Genomic DNA, 20777 nt, shown 5'->3' with positions numbered 1-20777 from the left:
TCTTTTTACTCTCAGTACTTAGGGGCCTGGGCCACAGAAAAAGTTAAAGGGAGAGTCATCGAGATCCTCTTTAGTTGGACAGTGTGGTTTCCAGAAGACATCAAGATCCGAGATGCTTATCAGATGCTGAAGAAGCAAGGTGTGGCCCCGTGGCTAACGCAGTGTCCCCTCGCGGTGGTGTGCTTTTTTCTGCTTTTTTATGTACCTTGTAATTTGTCAAAGGTGAACACGCTGATAGATGATGGAAACTGAGGTCAATGTCTTTATCCCTGGAAATGGGTGGACCTTTCCTTCTGAGGGGCTGCAGTTACACCAGGCTTGAGATTTGTTATGCCCTAATTGCCTGTGTTTAGGTTGGGGGCTGACTTGCTGGAGTTTGGAGTTTGCTCAGTCTCTGTTCCACCTTCCCTTTGCTCTGTTGTTGTGTTTGTTTCCTTCCTTCCTTCCTTCCTTCCTTCCTTCCTTCCTTCCTCCCTCCCTCCCTCCCTCCCCTCCCCTTCCTCCCGTCCCTCCCTCCGTCCCTCTTTTTTTTTTTTTGGTACCAAGGATTGAACCTAGGGCGCTTAACTACTGAGCCACATCCCCAGCCCTTTTTATATTTTATTTTGAGACATGCTCTCGCTAAGTTGCTGAGGCAACCTATGGTCCTCCTGCTCGGCCTCCCGAGCCACTGGGATTACAGGCATGTACCACTGCGCCCAGATTTTGCTCTGTATCGTAAAGAGAGCCTTCCTCCATGTTCTTTTTTTGGTGGGGGCGGGGGGTTGCGGGGAGGTACTGGGGATTAAACCCAGAGGTGCTTTATCATTGAACTATATCTCTAGCCACTTTTATGTTTTAAGACAAGGTCTTGCTAAATTGCTGAAGCTGGCCTCAAATTCGCAATTCTCTTGCCTCGGTCTCCCGAGTGGCTGGGATTTCAAGTGTGTGCCACTGCACCCGGCTTCCTTTGTGTGTTTGCGTGTGTGGGCCTAATAATAGGCAGCTATTACTTGTTAGAGGAGGGTGAGGGTGGGGGGACAGGGGCAGGATCTATTCCAGTTAAGCTCTGTTAGGCAGGCACTGTGTTCCTGGGTGTTGGTATGATCTGTCCGTGATCCTGGCATGAATCCTGCCCTGCCCCAGGGAACGTGGTTGTTTTTCCTTGTTCTTTTTCTAGCTGCAGCAGGTCCCTCCAGTGCTCCCAGGGCTGCAGGTGGTCGCCCTTCTCCCAGCAGTTTAAAAGCTTTGCTTCTGTGGAGCAATGGAGAAGGATTCAGTGGAATGTCTGGCCTTCCCAGCTTCCTTTTCGAGCCCCTGGAGAAGAGCTTGTGTCCTTGTTTCATAACCTCAGGAGTCCTGCGCTGGCCTGGTCGCCGCTGGCCTGTGAGCAGAGGGGCAACTTATCACACCAGTGCTGCCTCCTCGGCTCCCGGGGGCTCTGCCTCGCCTTAGGTTCCAGGTTAATTTGGTTGTAGTCCTGTGATCTCAGCTGTCTCATGGGTTGGAGAAAAGGCGTTAGATCGCAGGTATCTAGGTTTTTTTTTGTTGTTTTTTTTTTAAAGGGAGAGGGAGAGAGGGAGAGAGATAAGAGAGAGAGAAAATTTTAATATTTATTTTTTAGTTTTCGGCGGACACAACATCTTTGTTTGTATGTGGTGCTGAGGATCGAACCCGGGCTGCACGCATGCCAGGCGAGCGCCCTACCGCTTGAGCCACATCCCCAGCCCCTAGGGTTTTGTTATTGCTGTTGGGGTGGCGGTTAGTTACGTGTTCCCACTTTCGTGTGTCCCGACAGGAAGCTGGGAATCTGACTTCCTTTTACATTGGCTTCTTAGAAGAAGGAACTGGGTTCAGGATGGGTAATTTTTCCCTAACATGCACTCACGTAGCACTTTTAGGAGCTTCACCGGGGATGCTGCTGTCATTTCTGGGCCCTGGGAGGCTCTACGGTCGTGGTCAGTGGTCATTGTTTTTGTATCCTAAAGCCCACGGAGGTGGGCTGCAGCTGGCTGTGCTCTGACACTGCTGGTCATGGTGGTTCCTTGGATGCTCAGTGAGATGATGCACAACCTCTGTCACCCCCTGGGTGTGGCTTTTCAAGGGTGTTGACATTTTCCTAGTACGAGGAACTAAGGGCTTCCAGACCCCATTAAAGTCTCCGCATACCCATATCTATATCTTAACCTTGTGAAATGCATGTTTCAGGAATCATAAAACAAGACCCTAAGCTACCAATGGACAAAATCTTGCCCCCACCTTCTCCCTGGCCCAAGAGCTCCATCTTCGATGCTGACGAAGAGAAGTCAAAGGTAAGGAACGCCTCCCCGGCCTCAGTGGCTCTCACGGAGTCTGACTAGACTGCTTGTCTTGGGCCCTATTCTTGAAATGTCCTCTGATCTTTGAACAGAGTGTGGGCAGATAGGGTGGTGAGTTCCATCTCTTTCCAGGCTCTTAGGCATGAGTTAGCAGAAGGTCCACGTTTGTTTGTGGATGGGCCAGATAATAAATGCCACGCTTTGATGCCATACCCCTTACCTTGTGGGGGAGAAAGGTGCCAAGGGTAACCCAGGGGACTGTGGGGAGTGGGGTCCAGATGTGTGGTATAGGGTTAGGGTCAGGGAGAGGAAAGGGTCAATGTCAGTGCACATAATTTTCAGTGCCAGTAGGCCTGACACTCCCCCCACAATGCTCACGGTTGTCCTTCCATTGTGGCCTCCCCAAATTGTTGGTCCTCCAACATCAGAAAGGGAAGGGGGAGGAAGGTGATCAAATCCCAGGCCAAGACCCAGGGGGCGACGTGATGTCAAAGAGAAGCAGGCCCAGTGTCCCAGCAGAGCAGGCCCCGTCTTCCAGCCATCTGTGGTGGAGGGTCAGCCCCGTCGCGGAGCACATGGTCCCGGCACCCTCAGCACGCTTGACCTCTGAGCCCAGTAGTGCTCTGGGGGGGCTGCCCTGGGCACTGGTGGACAGCACAGTTCCCCTGGCCTCTGCTGTTTGCCAGAAGTACCTTCTCTTTGTTGTGACAATCAAAAATAGCTCCAGACTTGGCGAGATATCTGCTAGGGGACATAATCCTCCCATCCTCCACCCATGAAAACCCGCAGTCTGTTATTAGGACGGCCACAGTCTCGTCACAGCATCACTGACGACATGGTAAAATAATGCACATAACGTGGGGGCTGTTGTTGGAATGAAGGCTTCTGTTGCTGCCACTTTGGCTCTGGGCCAGAGGGAATTAACAGTGTCACCCCCTCCTCTTGACCACATTCTTCAGCTTCTGACGAGACTTCTCAAGAGCAACCACCCTGAGGATCTCCAGGCAGCAAACCGGCTCATCAAGAATCTTGTCAAGGAGGTGGGCGCTTTTCAGTCGGTTCTGTGTCACCAGCATGTGACCAGGGCTGATGGGCAATGTGAGCATCAGTGTACTGGAGGGCGTGGACGGGCAAGCCCTGAGCTCCCTGAGGGGCAGCGGGCTGGGGCCTGGGAGCAGCCCTGTGCTCTTGAGCTTCCCAGCTGCTCTGCCTGCAGTGCTCAGAGCGTTTTGTAGACGTGGCTCTGTGCCAGTGACAGGCATACTGGTGTGGACAGAGTCCAGGTTTGGGAGTTTTCTTTTTCCAACACGATTGAGGCTGGCAGCACAAAGGAGGTCACCAGGCCCCCACCCTGCGCTGTTACCCCAGGAATTCTGGGCTCTGAGTATTTTCCCACCTGCTAGGTGAGCGCCCCACTTAACCAGTGTTGTGCCCTGAGCCCCAACAGTGCGGTACCCCTTCCCATCCCTGTTCAGGCTGCATCCAGGGCTTCTGCTCTCTTACTCTGTCCTTTTTATCCCAAAAGGAACAAGAAAAATCAGAGAAGGTGTCCAGAAGAGTCAGCGCGGTGGAGGAAGTGCGAAGCCACGTGAAGGTGCTGCAGGAGATGCTGAGCACGTACCGCAGGCCAGGGCAGGCCCCGCCGGACCAGGAGGCCCTGCAGGTGACCTGCTGCTCCGACTTGGAAACCTCCCTGTGTGTGAAAGTGTGTCTGTAGGTCCACGAAGCCATCATCCTCATCAAGATAATAAATGTGGCTTCATCCCCTCCCCCCTCTCTTCCCCACCCCCACCCCCATCAGCAGGCTTCCTTTTTGGCTCTGGTGGGTGTGAGTGGACTGGTAACAGTGCGCCCTTAGTTCTCGCCTGGCTCTCACTGGGCGCTCCCATTGAGACCTGCTCCTGTTGCCTGGGTAGCACCACTTCCCTCCATGGCTGAGGCTAGTCTGTTGCATGGATGTAGCTTGCTCTGTCCATCTGTTGATTATTTGGGTTGTTTAGGGCTTCCAGTGATACAGCTGCTAAAAACATTTTGTGAGAACATGTATCTTCATGTATCTTCGATTGGGTAAATGCCTAGGTGTGGGATTGCTAGGTCATATTTTAAGTGTGAGGTTAATTTTCAAGAAACTGCCAAACTATTTTCCTTAGTGTTTGCCCATTTTCCATTCCTAACAGCCATATATCACAGTTCTAGTTTATTTATATCTTACATACTCTGAGAGCAATCTTTCTTTGTGATAACACCCTTGAGATAATTAACATATCATAAAAACAGTCATCACTATTATCTAATTTAAAACATTTTAATCAGCCCTAAAAGAAACCCAGTACCCTATATTTATTTTAAATTCTTTTGGGATATACCGAGGATTGGAATGGCTGGATCTTATGTTAACTCTGTTTGACATTTTGAGGAACTACCAAACTGTTTTCAACGTAGCACCATTTTATATTTATAAGGGTCTCAGTTCTCCACATCCTGCCAACACTTGTTATCTTGTTGATGACAGCTATCCTAGGTGTGAATTAGAGGCTCACTGTGACCTTATTTTGCTGATGGCTATGTCAAGCATTCTTCTTCTTTTTTTGTGTGTGTGGTGCTGGGGATTGAACCCAGGGCCTTCTGCATGCAAGGCAAGCACTCTACCAACTGAGCTCTATCTCCAGCCCATGTCAAGCATTCTTTAATGTGCTTTTTTTTTTTTTTGTTTGTTTGTTTGTTTGTTTGTTTTTTTAAAGAGAGAAGTGAGAGAGAGAGAGACAGAGAGAATTTTTAATATTTATTTCTTTAGTTTTTGGCGGACACGACATCTTTGTTTGTATGTGGTGCTGAGGATCGAACCCGGGCCGCACGCACGCATGCCAGGCGAGAGCGCTACCGCTTGAGCCACATCCCCAGCCCCTTTAATGTGCTTTTTGACTGCTTAAATATCTTCTTGGGAGAAAGTCTGTTCAAATCCTTTGCCTACTTTTTTTTTTTTTTTTTTTTTTTTTTTTTTTTGGTACTGGGGATTAAACTCAGGGGCAATCAATCCCTGAGCCCTATTTTGTATTTTATTTAGAGACAGGGTCTCACTGAGCTGCTTAGCGCCTTGCCTTTGCTGAGGCTAGCTTTGAACTCGTGATCCTCCTGCTTTAATCTCCTGAGCTGCTAGGATTACAGGCTTGCACCACCATGCCCAGCCTTTGTCTATCATTTAAACATTTAATTGGGTTATTTAAGCGATATGAGTTCTTTATATATTCTGGATACAAGTTCCTATCAGATAATTTATTCCCATTCTGGGTTGCTACTCCAGGGGCTTGATAGCATCTTTTGGACCACAAAAATTTTTTAAGTTCAGAGAAGTTCACTTTATTTTTTTCTTTTGTTGTTGGTGCTTTTGATGTCCTATGGAGGAATCTCCCCTGGCCTCGGGTGGGCGGTGGGGCGCTGCAGCCCTGCCTGAAGCTGCTGTTCGAGGTCTCTCTTACCCTCGGCTCTCTGCCTCCCCGCAGGCCTCCCTCAGCCTTCCCTTGGCGGTCCAGCTTTCTGTTTCTCTCATAGGAAAGAAAGATGGCCTTCACATAGCTCCTTTGTTACCCGTCCTTCCACTTCAGAAGACTAGCAGAAACAAACTAGAGTCTTTCCCAATCCCAAATTCCTGAGAATAAAATCCCTTTGGCCAGCGTGGTTTGTGTATCTGCCCTGGCTGACTTGCCTGGGACTGGGACTGGGCAGCATTAGGGAGAACGTCATGCCAGCCTTCCTTGGTGGGTGGTAGGGACAGAACTTTGAAGGGTGCTGGGCTTGAGCTAGGCAGACGCTCCAAAGCCCATCTCCTCCCACGGTGAGGTTGCACCAGGGTCCTTCAGGAAGGTCAGTGTGTTGGACTTTTAAATAGCACAGCTGTTCTTCACACAGCAGAGACGGGAGAGAGGCAGAGTCCGCCGTCAGGGAGGCCTGGAGTGTCAGATGGTGGAGCCCCCTTCAAGGAGGGAAATCTAGGGCTGGGGTTATAGCTCAGTGGTAGAGCACTTGCCTAGCACACGTGAGGCCCTGGGCCCCATCCCTAGGACTGCGGGAGAGAAAATGGAAATCTAAGCTGCGCAGAGCTGTATGTGCTCAGCAGTGTGAGAGTGGGCTGTCCCCAGGATGAGAATGGGACTTACAGCTGAGACAGGGGAGTGGGCCCTGCGGGCAGGCGTGATGGTAGTTTTGTTGAGGGATCAGGGCATCAGACAGCAGTTAGGGTGGGAAGTTCAGACTCTAGTGGTCAAGCAGGGAGTCGTCCATTGAGCTGTTCCAGCCCAGGGCTGGGAGAGGAGCCTGAGGAGGAGGGGACGCTGTGCCCCCAGCGACAACGGGTTCTTTTCTGAGCTCAGGACTTTACACTTTTATTTTTTAAAAAATCATATATTTACAGTCCAAACTTTTTCTGAAACTGACTGCTATCAGTCATGAATCTGGGGCAGACTGAGGGGCCCTCCTGCAGCCCAGACTCTGCTCCACACTTGAATGGCGCAGCTGGGGCCTGTGGGGGGCCCAGGTGTGGGTGTGAACCGTGCTCTTTCCCCAGGTCGTGTATGAAAGGTGTGAGAAGCTGCGGCCCACGCTGTTCCGCCTGGCGGGAGACACCACCGACGACGACGACGCGCTGGGTAATGCGGTTCTGGTCCCTGAGTAGCTGGCGCCTCAAGAGCAAAGCAGATGCGTCCTTGCTGCTGTGCTGCCATGGTGCAGGAGCAGGCAGAGTGCGCTGTGGCCCTGGGGCAGCTGGGCTGCGGGAGGGGGCCTTAGCTGACCCAGAACTGACTTCAGAGTCACCTGGGCTTGAACAGGAAATCAGCAGATCCAAAGCCTAGAAAAGGGTGGACATTTATCATGAGATTAAGTGTGTAGCCATCCCACAGAGGTGGGAACAGCACCTACCTCCCCACCACCCGTTAAAAATAGGTTCCTTGACTTTAGACTTCCGGATCTCCGTTTTGCATATCCTCCTACCCCATGGTGATGTATAATGATATTTCTTATATTGCCAGTTACATCAGGGATTGGTCAGATTCGGGTTCAACTGAGGGAGCAGGAATACATGATAGGTGGATTCAGGAGGCTGGTCCTCCTGCCGTATCTGTGTCTCCTAGAGAGATGTGCTTGTAGGTACTAACCATGGGGTGCTGAATGCAGTTTTGGAATCCAGTGTGTATTTTATGCTGTAAGTTTCAGTTTGGATGCTTCATTTCATTGGAAATGCTGGATCTACATTTGCGATTTTATAAAATATGTAGGCTTAAAAACTAATTCATAAGGCTGGGGTTGTGGTTCAGTGGTAGAGCACTTGCCTAGCATGTGTGAGGCACTGGGTTTGATTCTCAGCACCACAAATAAATAAAGGTCCATTAACAACTAAAAAAAAAAAAAATTGAAAAAAAATCCTAATTCATATGCCAATTTGTTCTCTAAACACTTTATTTCTCCTTCTTCCCTTTTTTTGTGGTGTTGAGGGCTTCACTCATGCTAGCCAAGTGCTCTACCAGTGAGCTATAAATCCAGTCCTTTTTCTTACTTTACTTTGAGACACATCTTGCTAAGTTGCCCAGGCTAGCCTCAAACTTGTGGTCCTCCTGTCTCAGCCACTGTTCCTGGCTCATTTCTAAAAATTCTCTCCAATAACTGAATAAAGTAGTAAGAATTTTTTTTAATATTTGTGTCCACATTGACTAAAGTTTCATGTTAGTTTTTGTTTAATAAAATTAAAGTTGAAAGTTTTAGTTTCTCAATGAACCATATTTCCAGTGCTTACCGTCAGCTCTTATGGCAGATAGTGTAGACATGGTGAAAAGTTTATTTCCTACTACAGTGGGAACTTAGAGTATTAGGGGGACTGGGAATGTGGCTCAGGGATGGAGCACTTGCCTCGCACGTGTGAGGCACTGGTTTTGATCCTTAACACCGCATGAGACAAATAAAGGTATTTATTTGACAATAAATTCTATAAATAAATAAATAAATAAATGAAAAAATATATATATAAAATATTAAAAAGAGAGAGAGAAAGAGTATTAGGGCTGCCAGGTGCCGTGGCACATGCCTGTGATTGCAGAGACTCGACAGGTAAGACAGGAGGAAGGCCCCATGTTTGAGGCCAGCCTCAGCAACTGAGCAAGGCCCTAAGCAACTTGGTGAGAATCTGTCTCAAAACCAAAAATAACAAGGACTGGGTTGTAGCTTGAGGGTAGAACATCTTGAGTTCAATCCCCAGTACCAAAAAAAGAAGAAAAAGGAAAAAGTATTAGGGCTGAGGGGTTCAGTGAGGAGGTCTGATAGGGCCTTATGCCAAGGTCTGGGCACAGGGTGTGGGTGTGCTGAACCCGAGGGCTGCTGTGTGCAGTGGCGTAGAGAGGGTGGAGGTTGTCGGTAGCTACACAGGGTTCTGATTCTCGTTTCCTCTGCAGCGGAGATTCTCCAGGCAAATGACCTCCTCACCCAGGGAGTTCTGCTGTACAAACAGGTGATGGAGGGCCGTGTCACCTTTGGGAACACAGTGCCCAGCTCAGTGGGAGATGTGCCTGTCTCTAGAGGTGTGTGCCATGAGCTCTTCCCGCCTTCTAGCTTGGGGCAGTCTACAAATCCCATAAAAGAAATGGACCCTAAGAGTATTGTGGAGTATGGCACAGAAATGAGGGAATTGTATCTGTTCTCTCTTCCTGCGAGAACGCCTTTCACATGGCCCGCTTCTACCACAGGAGCCGTTGTGAACTGACGGCCAGGCTGGACCCTGTGGAAGCCGAAGGCTGTGTGGGGCCTGAATGACAGGAGCTAGAGACCAAAAGAGTGGTCTTCCTCAGTGGTTCCTAGTGCCGGAGGCTAGCTGTGTCAGAGTCTCCTGGAACACTGAACCCCTCAGTATCTGTGCTGATCAAGCATGACAGGTGGCTGTGATCAGCCGGGGTCAGAAACCCCAAAGGCCTCTGAGCTGGAGAAGCCCAAGTTGCTGCTGCCCAGACTGAGGGGACCTCTGGAGGAAGACTAGTCTCTGGTGTCTCAGCTCAGATTGTGTGTCAGGACGCCCAGCTGATGTGGAAGGTGGCTCTGGGGTGTGTTGAGGGTTGAGGGGACAGGGTCTTTTGATTAGGAGGAGGCCTGAGGGATGCTGACTTGAGATTTTGTGTTTGTGTGTGTGTGTGTGTGTGTGCGCGCGCACGCACGCTGGGAATCAAACCCAGGGCCTCACATGTGCTAGGCAAGTGCTCTACCACTGACACTCCAACCCTGATTGGAGACTTTGCTGTCTGATATCTTCTCGTTATTCTCTGACCCTGTCTCTCTTCTAGTCTTTCAGAACCCAGCAGGCTGCATGAAGAACTGCCCCCTGATTGACTTGGAGGTGGACAGTGGGTCTGAACAGTCTTTGCTTCATCAGGACCTGGCAGCCTTAGGTTAGTGTGGGTGTTCGTGGGGCTCAGGCACAGAACGGACCTGAGGAGAGGGGCGGGTAATGGTTTCCTCAGGGTGCGGAGGCCTGCTTTTGAGTGAGTCAGGCTTACCAGGCAGCTCAGAGAGGTCTCTTTGCATGAATTGGTCAGTTGTGCCATGGGTGAGTTGAATGACCCTGTGTAAGTTGTTTCCGGAGATCCTAGAGAGGGGTGTGCCACTGACCTCCGCTTGAATCCGGTGGAGTGACTGTTGAGTGTCTGTCTTCCTCTCTTACAGGGATCAGTGATGCTCCTGTTATGAACAAGGTAAGGAAGCTCCTGCTACGGCTCAGGGAGAGTAGGGGGGTGGCCAGCCTGCCTTCTGAGGCAGCAGGGCCTTGTAGGGAGGGTTACTGCATGGTCCTAGAGGACACGGGGGTCAGTGCTCCTCCTCATCCACCTCGCTGGCTCAGTTCCCCAGGACTGACATCTTTACCTCTCCACCTTTATCCCGTCTTGTGTTGTATAGTCTCCTGCTTCCTGAAGATCTGCTCGGGGTCCTGTGCTTTCCTGCCTGTCTGTCTGTCTTCTCCTGAGGACACGTCCTAAGCCCAGGCTTCAGCAGCTCTAAGGGGCCACAGTCCCACCATGGCTCATAGTCCTTCATCCCCTAGCCTTATTTTAGCCATTGTCCATCTGCAGGTCGCCAGTCAGAACTGCTGCAAGGAAAAGAAGAACCTTGCTGCCAACACACCTCCAGGTGGCGGAGTCCAGAGCCCTTCCGCAGACAGGAACTTGCTGGATCTGCTCTCACCACAGCCGTCTCCCGGTCCTCTGTGAGTCTTCTGCCCAGGGGAGCAGAGGGTCTGGCTCTGACAGCTCCCCATGGCATCTGAGCAGCAGGGCCTCTCCCTGGAGGGGTGTCCTCCTGCTGAAACTGCATGTGCTGCGTCCCCCGTCCTAAGTACACTCTGGTCAAGACATCAGTAAAGGGTGCTGTGGTTTTGTTTTTGTTTTTAAGATCTGGCAAATTGATGATTTTGAAGTTTTCTTATTGATTTTTCTCAAGTGTCATGTAATTTTAAGTCATGCAAAACTCAGTCACTAGAGACTTATGACAGGAGGCCCTAAAACCACTGTATGAAAACATGGAAAGTCTTGGCTTTATCCTGTACATGTGGCAGTACATTATTGTGGCTTATTTTTGCACGTCTTGGCCAGTTTGCATGTATTTGCCTCATCCTCTTTAGGGGCTATGTTAGAATTCATTGTATGGATGTTAGTCACTCGCCCTGTGTGGACATTCTGTGGATAAGTGTGTGTGTGTGTGTGTGTGTGTGTATGTATTCACTTCCTCATCTTGCTCTTCAGAAAACCAAATCACAGATTCCTGGAATTCTCTATATAGTTATTGTTTGTCTTTGATATTTTTTATTTCTTTGTAGGAATTATGTCCCACAGAAAAGTATCCCCAAGGAAGTGCCACCAGGTACTAAGTCCTCTCCAGGTTGGTCCTGGGAGGCTGGCCCTTTGGCCCCTTCCCCAGCTTCCCAGAACACACCTCTGGCTCAAGTGTTTGTCCCTTTGGAGTCTGTGAAGCCCAGTAAGTGCAGTTTTATTTTTTATTTTTTCCCTTTTTAGTTCTATGTTACTGTAGAATGTATTTTGACTTTTACACATACGTACATGGAGTATAACTTTCCATTCTTGTGTTGTACATGATATGAGTTACCCTCATTGTGTATCATATATGGACACAGGAAAGTCATGTCCGACTCATTCTACTATCTTTCCCCATTCCTACTCCCCTCTCTTCCCTTCACTCCCCTTTGTCTGATTCAGTGAACTTCTACCCCCCACCCCGCCCCCTGCCATTTTTGTGTGTTACATTTGCATATCAGAGAGAACATTCAGCCTTTAGCTTTTGGGGATTGGATTATTTCACCTATCATGATAGTCTCTAGTTCCATCCATTTACCAGCAAATGCCATAAATTCATTTTTCTTTGTGGCTGAGTAATATCCACTGGGTATATACCCCCCTTTTTTTTGAGGGAAGGGGTACTGAGGATTGAACTTAGGGGCACTTAACCACTGAGCCACATCCCCAGGCCTGTTTTGTATTTTACTTAGAGACAGGGTCTCACTGAGTTGCTAAGAACCTCGCTGTTGCTGAGGCTGGATTTGAATCCATGATCCTGGGATTACAGGTGTACACCACTGTGCCTGGTCCTTTCTCCTTTTCTATTTTGAGACAGGGTCTTGCTGAATTCCCGAGCCTGGCCTTGCGCTCACAATCTCCTGCCTTAGCCTCCTAAGTCTGTGGAATTACAGGCATGTGCCATCACACTTGGCACAAAACAAAGTTAAACAAAAAGTTAAAAGCAAGAAAACATGTTCACTGTAGAGTTTTAGAAGACAGAGCAGAAAAGTATCATCATCTAAATCATTACCAGCTGGGCTGAGATGGAAATTTTATTAATATCCTTTTTTTTTCCTGTGGTGGATACTGAACCCAGGGCCTCATGCCCATATGTATGGACATGTACTTCTTAATAAATTGACATCACAGTATGTATAGACTATTTTGATGTCTGGTTTTATTTATTATTACATTATAAGCTTATAGCATTTTTTATGCCCTTAATTGTTCTTCAAAACCTTGATTTTTAATAGCTCCATATATTATATCATTAAATAGATGTGCCATGATTTATTTATTGGTTCCTTTTTTTTAGTGATACTAGGGATTCTACCCAGTGGCTAGCACATGTTAGACAAGCGCTCTGCCACCAGCCCAGTTTTGTTTTATTTTGAAATAGGGCCTCACTGAGTTGCCCAGACCAGCCTCAAACTGGTGATTCTCCTGCCTGAGTTTCCTGGTAGCTGAGATTGCAGATGTGTGTTTGGGCCCAGTGCCTTTGTGAAAGCTGACCTTGTTTGTTGTTAAAAACAGTAGTACCGTGAACATCGTGGGTGGCCCTTCTACGTGGTCTCCTGGTTATCAAGCATATTCCTGAATGTGGGGAAATGCTGGGTGTCGACTTTTAAGTTTTTGATCTGCATTATCAGTTTCCCTTCCAAAAAGGTTGCCTTTTCCCCATACTCTCAGCACAGACTTCACTTATGTTTTTAGTCTTTTAAATCTTTGGCAGTTATGTAAAACCACATCTTTATGATGTCCATTTTGATAAGTGACATTTGCCATAAGGATCTTCGTTAAAAATTTCCCCAGGTGCTTAGAGGTCAGCTGAATACCCTTTATCAAATTAGCTACTGATTTTTAAAATAGTTATTCTTGTTAAATTCTTGTATTTGGGTTTGTTCTGCATGCTCTGATTTATACCACTTGATGTGCAGTTTTTTCTCTGAATACTTACCAACATAAATAGCCCTGCCCATCTTTTTTTTTTTTTGCCTGTTGGTTAGTCGCATGTTTTTTTTTCCCCCAAATTAGGATTAGAATCCACTGTTAGTTAAATTAAAACAATCTCTTTGGGATTTCTGTTGGAATTTCATTAAGCCTATTTCAGAATTACTGTCTTTACGGTTTTGTAAAATTGAATGTTCAGGTGGATGTGGCTGTGTATATGTAGTCATGAAAGAGACCAGAAAGAAATAAGCCTAAGTGTTTGGGTTGTTTATTTCTGGGTAGAATCAATAGTAATAATAATTAAAAAATCTTATGGTATCCTGTATTTTCCACAGTGTTCACACTTTATTTTTATCTCTCTTAAAAGATGTTGTCTTTTATTTTTTTAATTTATTTATATTTTTTTTGGATGATAATTTTTTATTTGCAAGAGACAGGAGATGTTGTCTTTTAAAAAGCTGATAACGTGCTTAGGATGGTTGGTTGTGGAGAGGTCAGTTTGGAGGACCATAGGAAACTCGGTGGACACGGGAGGTCTTGGCTTACCGTGGTGCAGAGGGGTGAAGTCCAAGAGCTGGAGGAGCAGCAGCACTGGTGACACATGTCTCCGAGGCCTGGCTTCCGTGGCAGTTGGTGGCAGTACTAACCCTCCTGGTGGTCCCTCTCTCCCAGGCAGCCTGCCTCCTATTATCGTGTATGACCGGAATGGATTCAGAATTCTGCTCCACTTCTCCCAGACGGGGGCCCCTGGCCACCCAGAAGTGCAGGTGTTACTGCTGACCATGATGAGCACTGCTACCCAGCCAGTCTGGGACATCATGTTTCAAGTGGCTGTGCCAAAGGTAAGTCGTCCGCTACTGGCCAGCTTCTTTGAATTGTTCAGGAATGGCTGTCATCGTTGAGCACCGGATCCTTTATGGGACACTGTTAGGTGTAAGAGATGGAACTCTCTCTCAGACTAGTTGATGATAGAATGGGGATTTTATTTATTTATTTTTAAAAATTAAATTATTTATTCTAATTTGTTATACATGACAGCAGAATGCAATTCATTTCATATTACACATCTAGAGCATAATTTTTCAAGTCACTGATTGTACACAAAGTATTTTTGCACCATTGGTGTCTTCATACATGTACTTTTAGGGTGATGATGTCTAACTCTTTCCACCATCATCCCTAACCCCTTACCCCTTCCTTTTCCCTCCCTCCCCTTTGCCCTCCATTCCTCCCATGCTCCCCGCCTATCGACATTATGAGTCAGCATCTTCGTATCAAAGAAAACATTCGGCCTTTGGTTTTTTGGGATTGGCGTACTTCACTTAGCTTTATATAGAATGGGGATTTTATTGGCTCCCTTAACTGGGGGTTCCTGAATATATCTTACTTCACCTGAATCAATCCAGGTAGGTTTTTAAATGATTGCTTAAGAATCTCTTGGTTTGGGGCTATACTGAACCTTAAGCATTGTTATGCCAGGATCTCAGAGCTGGTGTGTGGCATGCACCTGTAGTCCAGGATACACTCAGGTGGCTAAGGTAGGAAGATCACTTGAACCCAGGAGTTTGTCCAGCCTGGGCAATATAATGAGACACTATCTCTTTAAAAAAGAAAAGAAGCTCATGTGGCCTGAGGTGTGCATATTGACTGCCCAAGGAAGGGCTCTGCTGGGCCTTGCTGGGGTTACTTGCATACCTTTGACCAGTAACTTGTGTCCAGGGAGATGAACTATTTGGCCAAGTTGGGATAATATGCCCACCCTTTTTAAGGAAGTAGGGCCCCACTGATTAATATCCATACCCTAATCACAGGGGAAGGGGCATCTCCCGAAAGGAAAAGATGGAAGGCAGAAACACAGGACTCCGTGATGTGTGTTTGTCCTCAAAGTGTTCTTTGTGAAGCATGTTATGAACTCTGGGGTTAGTATTATAATTACGTAACCCTACAGAGTCAGTACTCTAAGGACTGTTATCAGCTCTTATCTTGTAAACGATCAACGGAAGACTTAGGAGTTTTTGCCTGACGTCACAGAGCTAGTAAGAGGCAGAGTGAGAATTGTACCCAAGATGTGACGCAGCTCTTCACGCTGCCTGCCACTGATCACACCCCTTCAGATATATTTTGGGTGGAAGGAAAGGCTTTGGGTCCTTTCATCAGGTAGTGGGAACTGTCTCCATGGGTCCCATGGGGCCTCGAGATGCCACATTTCCTAAGAAGCCAGTTCTTCTGGATGGGTGGTGTGGAGTTCCGGTTCCTGTTGCCCTGATCTCCTCCCTGAGCCGGGGCTCGGGAGGAATGAGTTTTATGTGCTGTTCCCTGATAGTCAATGAGAGTGAAGCTGCAGCCGGCCTCCAGCTCCAAGCTTCCTGCGTTCAGTCCTTTGGTGCCTCCAGCTGTGATCTCTCAGATGCTGCTGCTCGACAATCCTCACAAAGTGAGTGCTGATGCCTTGGGGAGCAGGGAAGCGGGGCTCCTGGACTGTGGGGAGGAAACCGCAGGGAGAGGCACATGCCGCTTGCTCTGAAGCCTCTGGTTGGCGCTGGAGTGGGGCGTTGGTGGGACATCCCTTGCTGGTGATTTTCTTGGGGACTTATTTAAAGCAGGTCTGTTTTTCTGGGAACCAAGCAAGGAGCTCCCTCTAATATCGTGGAGTCCTCTGAAGGGTGAAGCCTGCTTCCTTAGCAGTTTCTGAACTGCAGTCCACTTCAGGACTGCAAAGTATGGAAGGGCTCCCAGAATACATGTCTGGCTCCCCTGTTGGAGCCCCAAAGAAGGCAGGCCATGGTGTCTGTCATGTAGTTGTTTGAAGCCCTCATTTGGGGGAAATTAGCATAAACGCCATTCCTTGGAGACCTTTGATCTGGCTGGCCTCTGGGTTGCTCCCGTCTAACTGAATGTCTTGTATCTCTCACCTCCCAGGAACCTATCCGGTTACGGTATAAACTGACATTCAACCAGGGTGGACAGCCTTTCAGTGAAGTAGGAGAAGTGAAGGACTTTCCAGACCTGGCCGTCTTGGGAGCAGCGTAATTTTTTGTGAGACAGACCCTTCAAGTGAAGCTTGGGCCACGTTCCTCTCACTGTCTAGTTGGAACTAGTCACGTGATTTAGTGCAGAGTGCCAAAAACTGTCTCCTGTCACAGGCTCTGAATGCCAACGTCTGACCTATTCTGCAGAGACTGTGTGTGTGCTGTCGGGGGCTGGGGGGAGGGAAGAGCGGGGCTGGGGTGGCAGTGTGGAAGCTGCTGGGCATTTCTGAAGACCATCTCTGCTGCAATCATCTGTTTCTGCATGTAGTGGACACCGATGTCCCTGCCTCAGGTTGGAGGTTTTCTAAGCCAAAGTTTTTTTCATGTATGTTTATCTTTTCATTCATCCACTCTGTGCCTTGTCAGCCTTTGAAAGTCTTGGTTGCTCCCAGACTGCTGTTCTCAGGGACCTTAAAAGGGACCTGGTTGGTCTTGGGGCAAAGAGTGTCTTCTGGGGACACTACTCTTCCAAGAAAGACCTTGTCTCCATTTCATTCGAGAATGCTGCTTGCATGTGTTCGGGAAGATCTCTGAAATGGAATGCTTGTTGCACTGTAACCAGCGAGGGGCTGCCGTGAGACCAGAAGACTACACCTGGTGGGCCAATCATGTCCTTCACCACTGTGCCTTAGAATCGCCCTTAGATAGACCCTCTGAGGCAGAGGGAAAGCAGACCCCAGGCCTTAGGTTCCATGGGTTGGGCAGCCTGGCTGGGCCCTTACTCAGGACCCTCATCTCCATCCTCATCCTCTTTCTCCATAAGCATCTCCTCTGAGCTCTTTGATTGTGACACCAGGTTAATCATAAATCATAGCTAGTGGCCAGCCCATTCTGCCTTGCGGGAAGTTGAGGAAATAGGAGTCGCAGAGCCAGTTGCGTTTAGAGCTGAGGGGCTGGAAGGGAACTGGCTTCCTGTTGAAGTAAGGAGAACATGAAGGATGGAGAGCCAGTGACCCCACAAAGACAAAACCCGAAGCTGAGCAGAGCTGGATATCTGTTCCATTTATAAGCTGAAAGAGAAATTCAAGCATATAGTCAGGTGATCCTTAGTGAGCATCTACTGTTTGCTCTGATCTTTGATGTGCATATTTAACAAGTCCTGCTCAACTAGACTCTGGGAAAAGGTGCCTGAGCCTGGCTGAGATGTACCAGTGAAGGGCTGGGAGGGCCAAGAGGTCGGCCTTCTGGGTGGCAGTCAACCTAGGAACCTGCAAGGCTGTTTGGAGCTTTTAATCGTGAGATCTGGTCTTGATGTCTGCATATAGTTGGAAATCTGCCAAAATTAATTGGCGGAAATGGCAGCTGTAAAGATCCTCAAGGGATGCTCATTTTTAAGCAAATGTGTAAACTCATAAGACAGATAAATGATGGGGAGATTTCTTCATTTGGCATAATTCATATGAGACTAATCTTAACCCCAAAATTATTTTAATGTTCCAAGGTCTTACAGAAAAGCTATCACAAAAAGTTTTTAAAGGGTGCCCATCAGGACGACGGTGTCTACCTGTAAAGAACTTAGTCCAAATGGGTGAATAAGACTGGCACATGAGAAGACAGGCTTTTTATCCTGTAGTTTAGAGATGAACTCATGTACATCCCTGAAGATCCTTCTGTTTTCCAGGAGAAATGGTACTCTGCATAGGTAGACTTGGAGAGAGGATGGATAGGAAGAGAGGAAGAAGGTGGCTGTCCTGGGAGGGTCCCTGGTTTATGCCATGAGTTCCTCTAATCACCAAATTCAGTGAGTGCGTAGAGCCCGGCCTGCACCCTCTCGTTCCCTCGCCCACCAGCGGCTGTCGTAGCCAGCACTGCTGTAGGCACTACGGATGTAGCAGGGACTTCTGGATCTTCTGGTCCCCTGGAGAGAGACGAGTTTATCCTGTGTCAGCTGGAGAACTGGCACTGATGGCCAGTGCTGTCTCCTGTCCTCATCTGTCTGGAATCCTGCTTACCTTTATTTCTTGACCTACCTCTGTCCCTTTAATGTGCTTTCCCAGGGCTGGTCCTTCGGACTTTTCTAAGTCTACACACTGAGCCTGGCATCTAAGCCCCTCTAGACCACTCGGTGGATCCTAACCCTCATCTCAAGCTCCCTCTCCCTGCTGACATCAGATCCGATTTGACTGTCAGTTGAGGTTCCCCTGGAGGCCCCCCTCTTGCTTAGAACAGAACCCCTCCTTCTATCCCTGTTCCATATGTGCTCTTTGACCCGAAGGCACCTGAGACTTCCCGGGTCCTCCATTTGTGCTTCACGTACATCCACTCGGTTTTGTCCCATGTAGTCTGTTTCCCCTACATTCACATTACCATGCCTTAATTTGGCTTTTTCTTGTTTTGTTCTGATACTGCAGTAGTCTCCCAGTTGTGATTCATACTTGCCACCACCAGAATTCTCTATCAAATCAGAGCACTTGATCTTAGGCTGAATGGCTTCCTAATGCCTGTAGGTGGGTAGGAACGATCCAGGTTGCTTGTGTCGGCGTTCAGTGTCCTTCTGCAAGTTTGCTCCCTACTCTCCTGTCATCACCTGCCAAGAGTAGAGCCCACATGGCCCCGCAACAATAAAGTTGTTCAAGCTCTTTGGTAAATGCCATGTTTTTTCTTATCTTTTTGACTATATATGCGGTTCATTCCTCTTCCTGTATCCCGTCACTGAACTTAAGACTCAGCCAAAATGCTATTCTAAAATGCTACTCTGGGGCTGGGGCTCAGGAATAGAACAACTGGCCTGGCATGTGTGAGGCCCTGGGTTCCACTCCCCCCGCCACCCACACAAACACCTTACCTCTGCCACTCTTTGAACACACATGGGAGGTATAGATAGTAAATTGAAAACAGGAGGGTGGTGCATGCTTGTAATCCTAGTGGCTTGGGAGGCTGAGGCAGGAGGATTGAGAATTCAAAGCTAGACTCAGCAAATTAGCAAGGCCCTAAGCAACTGTGTCTCTAAATAAAATCCTTAAAAATCTGGGGATGTGGCTCAGTAGGTGAGTGCTCCTGGGTTCAATCCTGGGTACCCCTGCCCAGAAATAAAAGTATAAATGATAACCAAAAGGAAATGATTATTACCCATTTAAGATAAAATAGCCCTAATTGAAATGGCAAATATTAAAGGCAGATAGCAAATACAAATCGTACTTAACTACTACAAATGTTAGTTCCAAGTTTCTTAAGTATATTCAATGAAGAATTAGTTACCCAGCCCCAGAAGTATGAATTCTACAACCAGGTGATTTTTTTGTTGCTTTTGTTTTAAACTAAGAGAATTCTGGAATGCTTGCTATGGGTTTCTTTTCAGCCTGATGATTTTCACCTAGAGCAAGGTGTGGCTCATCCTCAGATGAGCCAAGCCTTTGGTTTCTTAACTCAGGTACTCAAGGTCCAGAGTTTGAAAATTCAGGCTTCTCGTCCCATTCATCCAACACATTGCCAGTTATACCATGTTCATTCATTCATTTCTTTTTAATACCTTCATTTTATTTTTATGTGGTGCTGAGGATTGAACCAAGTGTCTCACACACGCTAGGCGAGTGCTCTACCTCTGAGTCATGACTGCAGCCAACCATGTTCATTCTTAGAAAGGTGGCATTTTGGAAAGCACGGACTTTCTCCTTTGACTTTCCGTCTTGAGAGGAGCATGTACTTCACTTCCTTCATCCCACTTAGAATTTTAGAAGTTGGAATAACACCTCAGAGTACAGGCCCCAGGGACAGACCTACATGTGGAGGTCAGAAGCCCCAGCCGCTTGAAATGACTGTTAACCCTTCCTGTGTTCAGTGGCTTCACTGATGCTCTAACTAGCCATGTGACCTAGGGAAATAATTTTTTGAAATTAAAAAGCATAATGCAATCTTTTTTATTTTAAGCCAAAGTCAATGTAAATTGCAAAAATATTTTCAGTGAGGTACAAATTGAGAATTTATTTAGCAAATTTGTAAACATCCTGAAATTTAAAACCTTGACACCAAAATCTGGAACAGGTAGTAGACAGATCAGTTGTTGCTTGCTTGTTTTTGGCATGGGGGGTTGAACCTAGGGTCCCTTAACCTCTGAACCACATCCCCAAGTCCCTTTTATTCTTTGAGACAGGGTCTTGCTAAATTGCTGTAGCCGGCATTGAACTTGCAATCTTCCTGCCTCAGCCTCCCAAGCTGCTGGGATTATACACAGGCAGAAGAGCAGGACGTTTTAGCTAAAATACTGCTTTGGAGCCAGCGGTATAGTGAAAGAATACACTGCACAAAGCATTTCTGGGAATGCCATCAATAGCTCAGAACTACTCAGTCATCTCAGTAGATGTAGAGAAGCCTTTTATCACATTTATTTCTAATAAAATCACCCAGCACCACTTACTGCTTAAGAAGGCACAGTGGCCAGAACACCCAGTTTACATTCCTGTGAGAAAGGGAGCCAGAGGTTGTCTAGAACCATCTCTGCTACAGACGTCACAGTCAATAAGGAGGGAGGCTCCTGCCATCCCCTAAAGCCCCTGAGGACGTGCTCCTCGGCGTCCTGTTCCAAGAAGACGGCTCAGTCCACAGCCGCATCTCTACTGTGAGTTGCAGGAAGGAGCTGGAGGAAAGGAAAGGGAAAATGCCAACATTGTTTTGAGGGCTTCCTAGAAGGTGTGCGTGACACTTGCACTCACATCTCGTCCTGTTCAGTTATGTGTTCACACATT

At 47.6% G+C, this 20777-nt stretch overlaps 1 protein-coding gene across 3 annotated transcripts in view; it reads left to right on the top strand.

The window, feature by feature from the left end:
• Gga2 (golgi associated, gamma adaptin ear containing, ARF binding protein 2) overlaps positions 1-18683 on the top strand; it is a 32296-nt gene extending 13613 nt beyond the window's left edge. For all 3 annotated transcript variants that reach the window (XM_076839961.2, XM_076839963.2, XM_076839962.2), the window contains exons 5-17: positions 16-139; positions 2188-2291; positions 3257-3337; positions 3823-3960; positions 6859-6940; positions 8735-8860; positions 9614-9718; positions 9993-10021; positions 10397-10530; positions 11140-11297; positions 13739-13908; positions 15390-15500; positions 15986-18683. In XM_076839961.2, the coding sequence (XP_076696076.1) occupies positions 16-139; positions 2188-2291; positions 3257-3337; positions 3823-3960; positions 6859-6940; positions 8735-8860; positions 9614-9718; positions 9993-10021; positions 10397-10530; positions 11140-11297; positions 13739-13908; positions 15390-15500; positions 15986-16096 (1473 nt within the window). In that variant the 3' untranslated portion in view covers positions 16097-18683. The remainder of the gene's footprint in view (positions 1-15; positions 140-2187; positions 2292-3256; positions 3338-3822; positions 3961-6858; positions 6941-8734; positions 8861-9613; positions 9719-9992; positions 10022-10396; positions 10531-11139; positions 11298-13738; positions 13909-15389; positions 15501-15985) is intronic.
• The last annotated feature ends 2094 nt before the right edge of the window (positions 18684-20777 follow it).

The sequence above is a fragment of the Callospermophilus lateralis genome, chromosome 19 (assembly GCF_048772815.1).
Source record: "Callospermophilus lateralis isolate mCalLat2 chromosome 19, mCalLat2.hap1, whole genome shotgun sequence".
Lineage (NCBI taxonomy): Eukaryota > Metazoa > Chordata > Mammalia > Rodentia > Sciuridae > Callospermophilus > Callospermophilus lateralis.
This window is presented reverse-complemented; position numbering and strand designations above follow the sequence as displayed.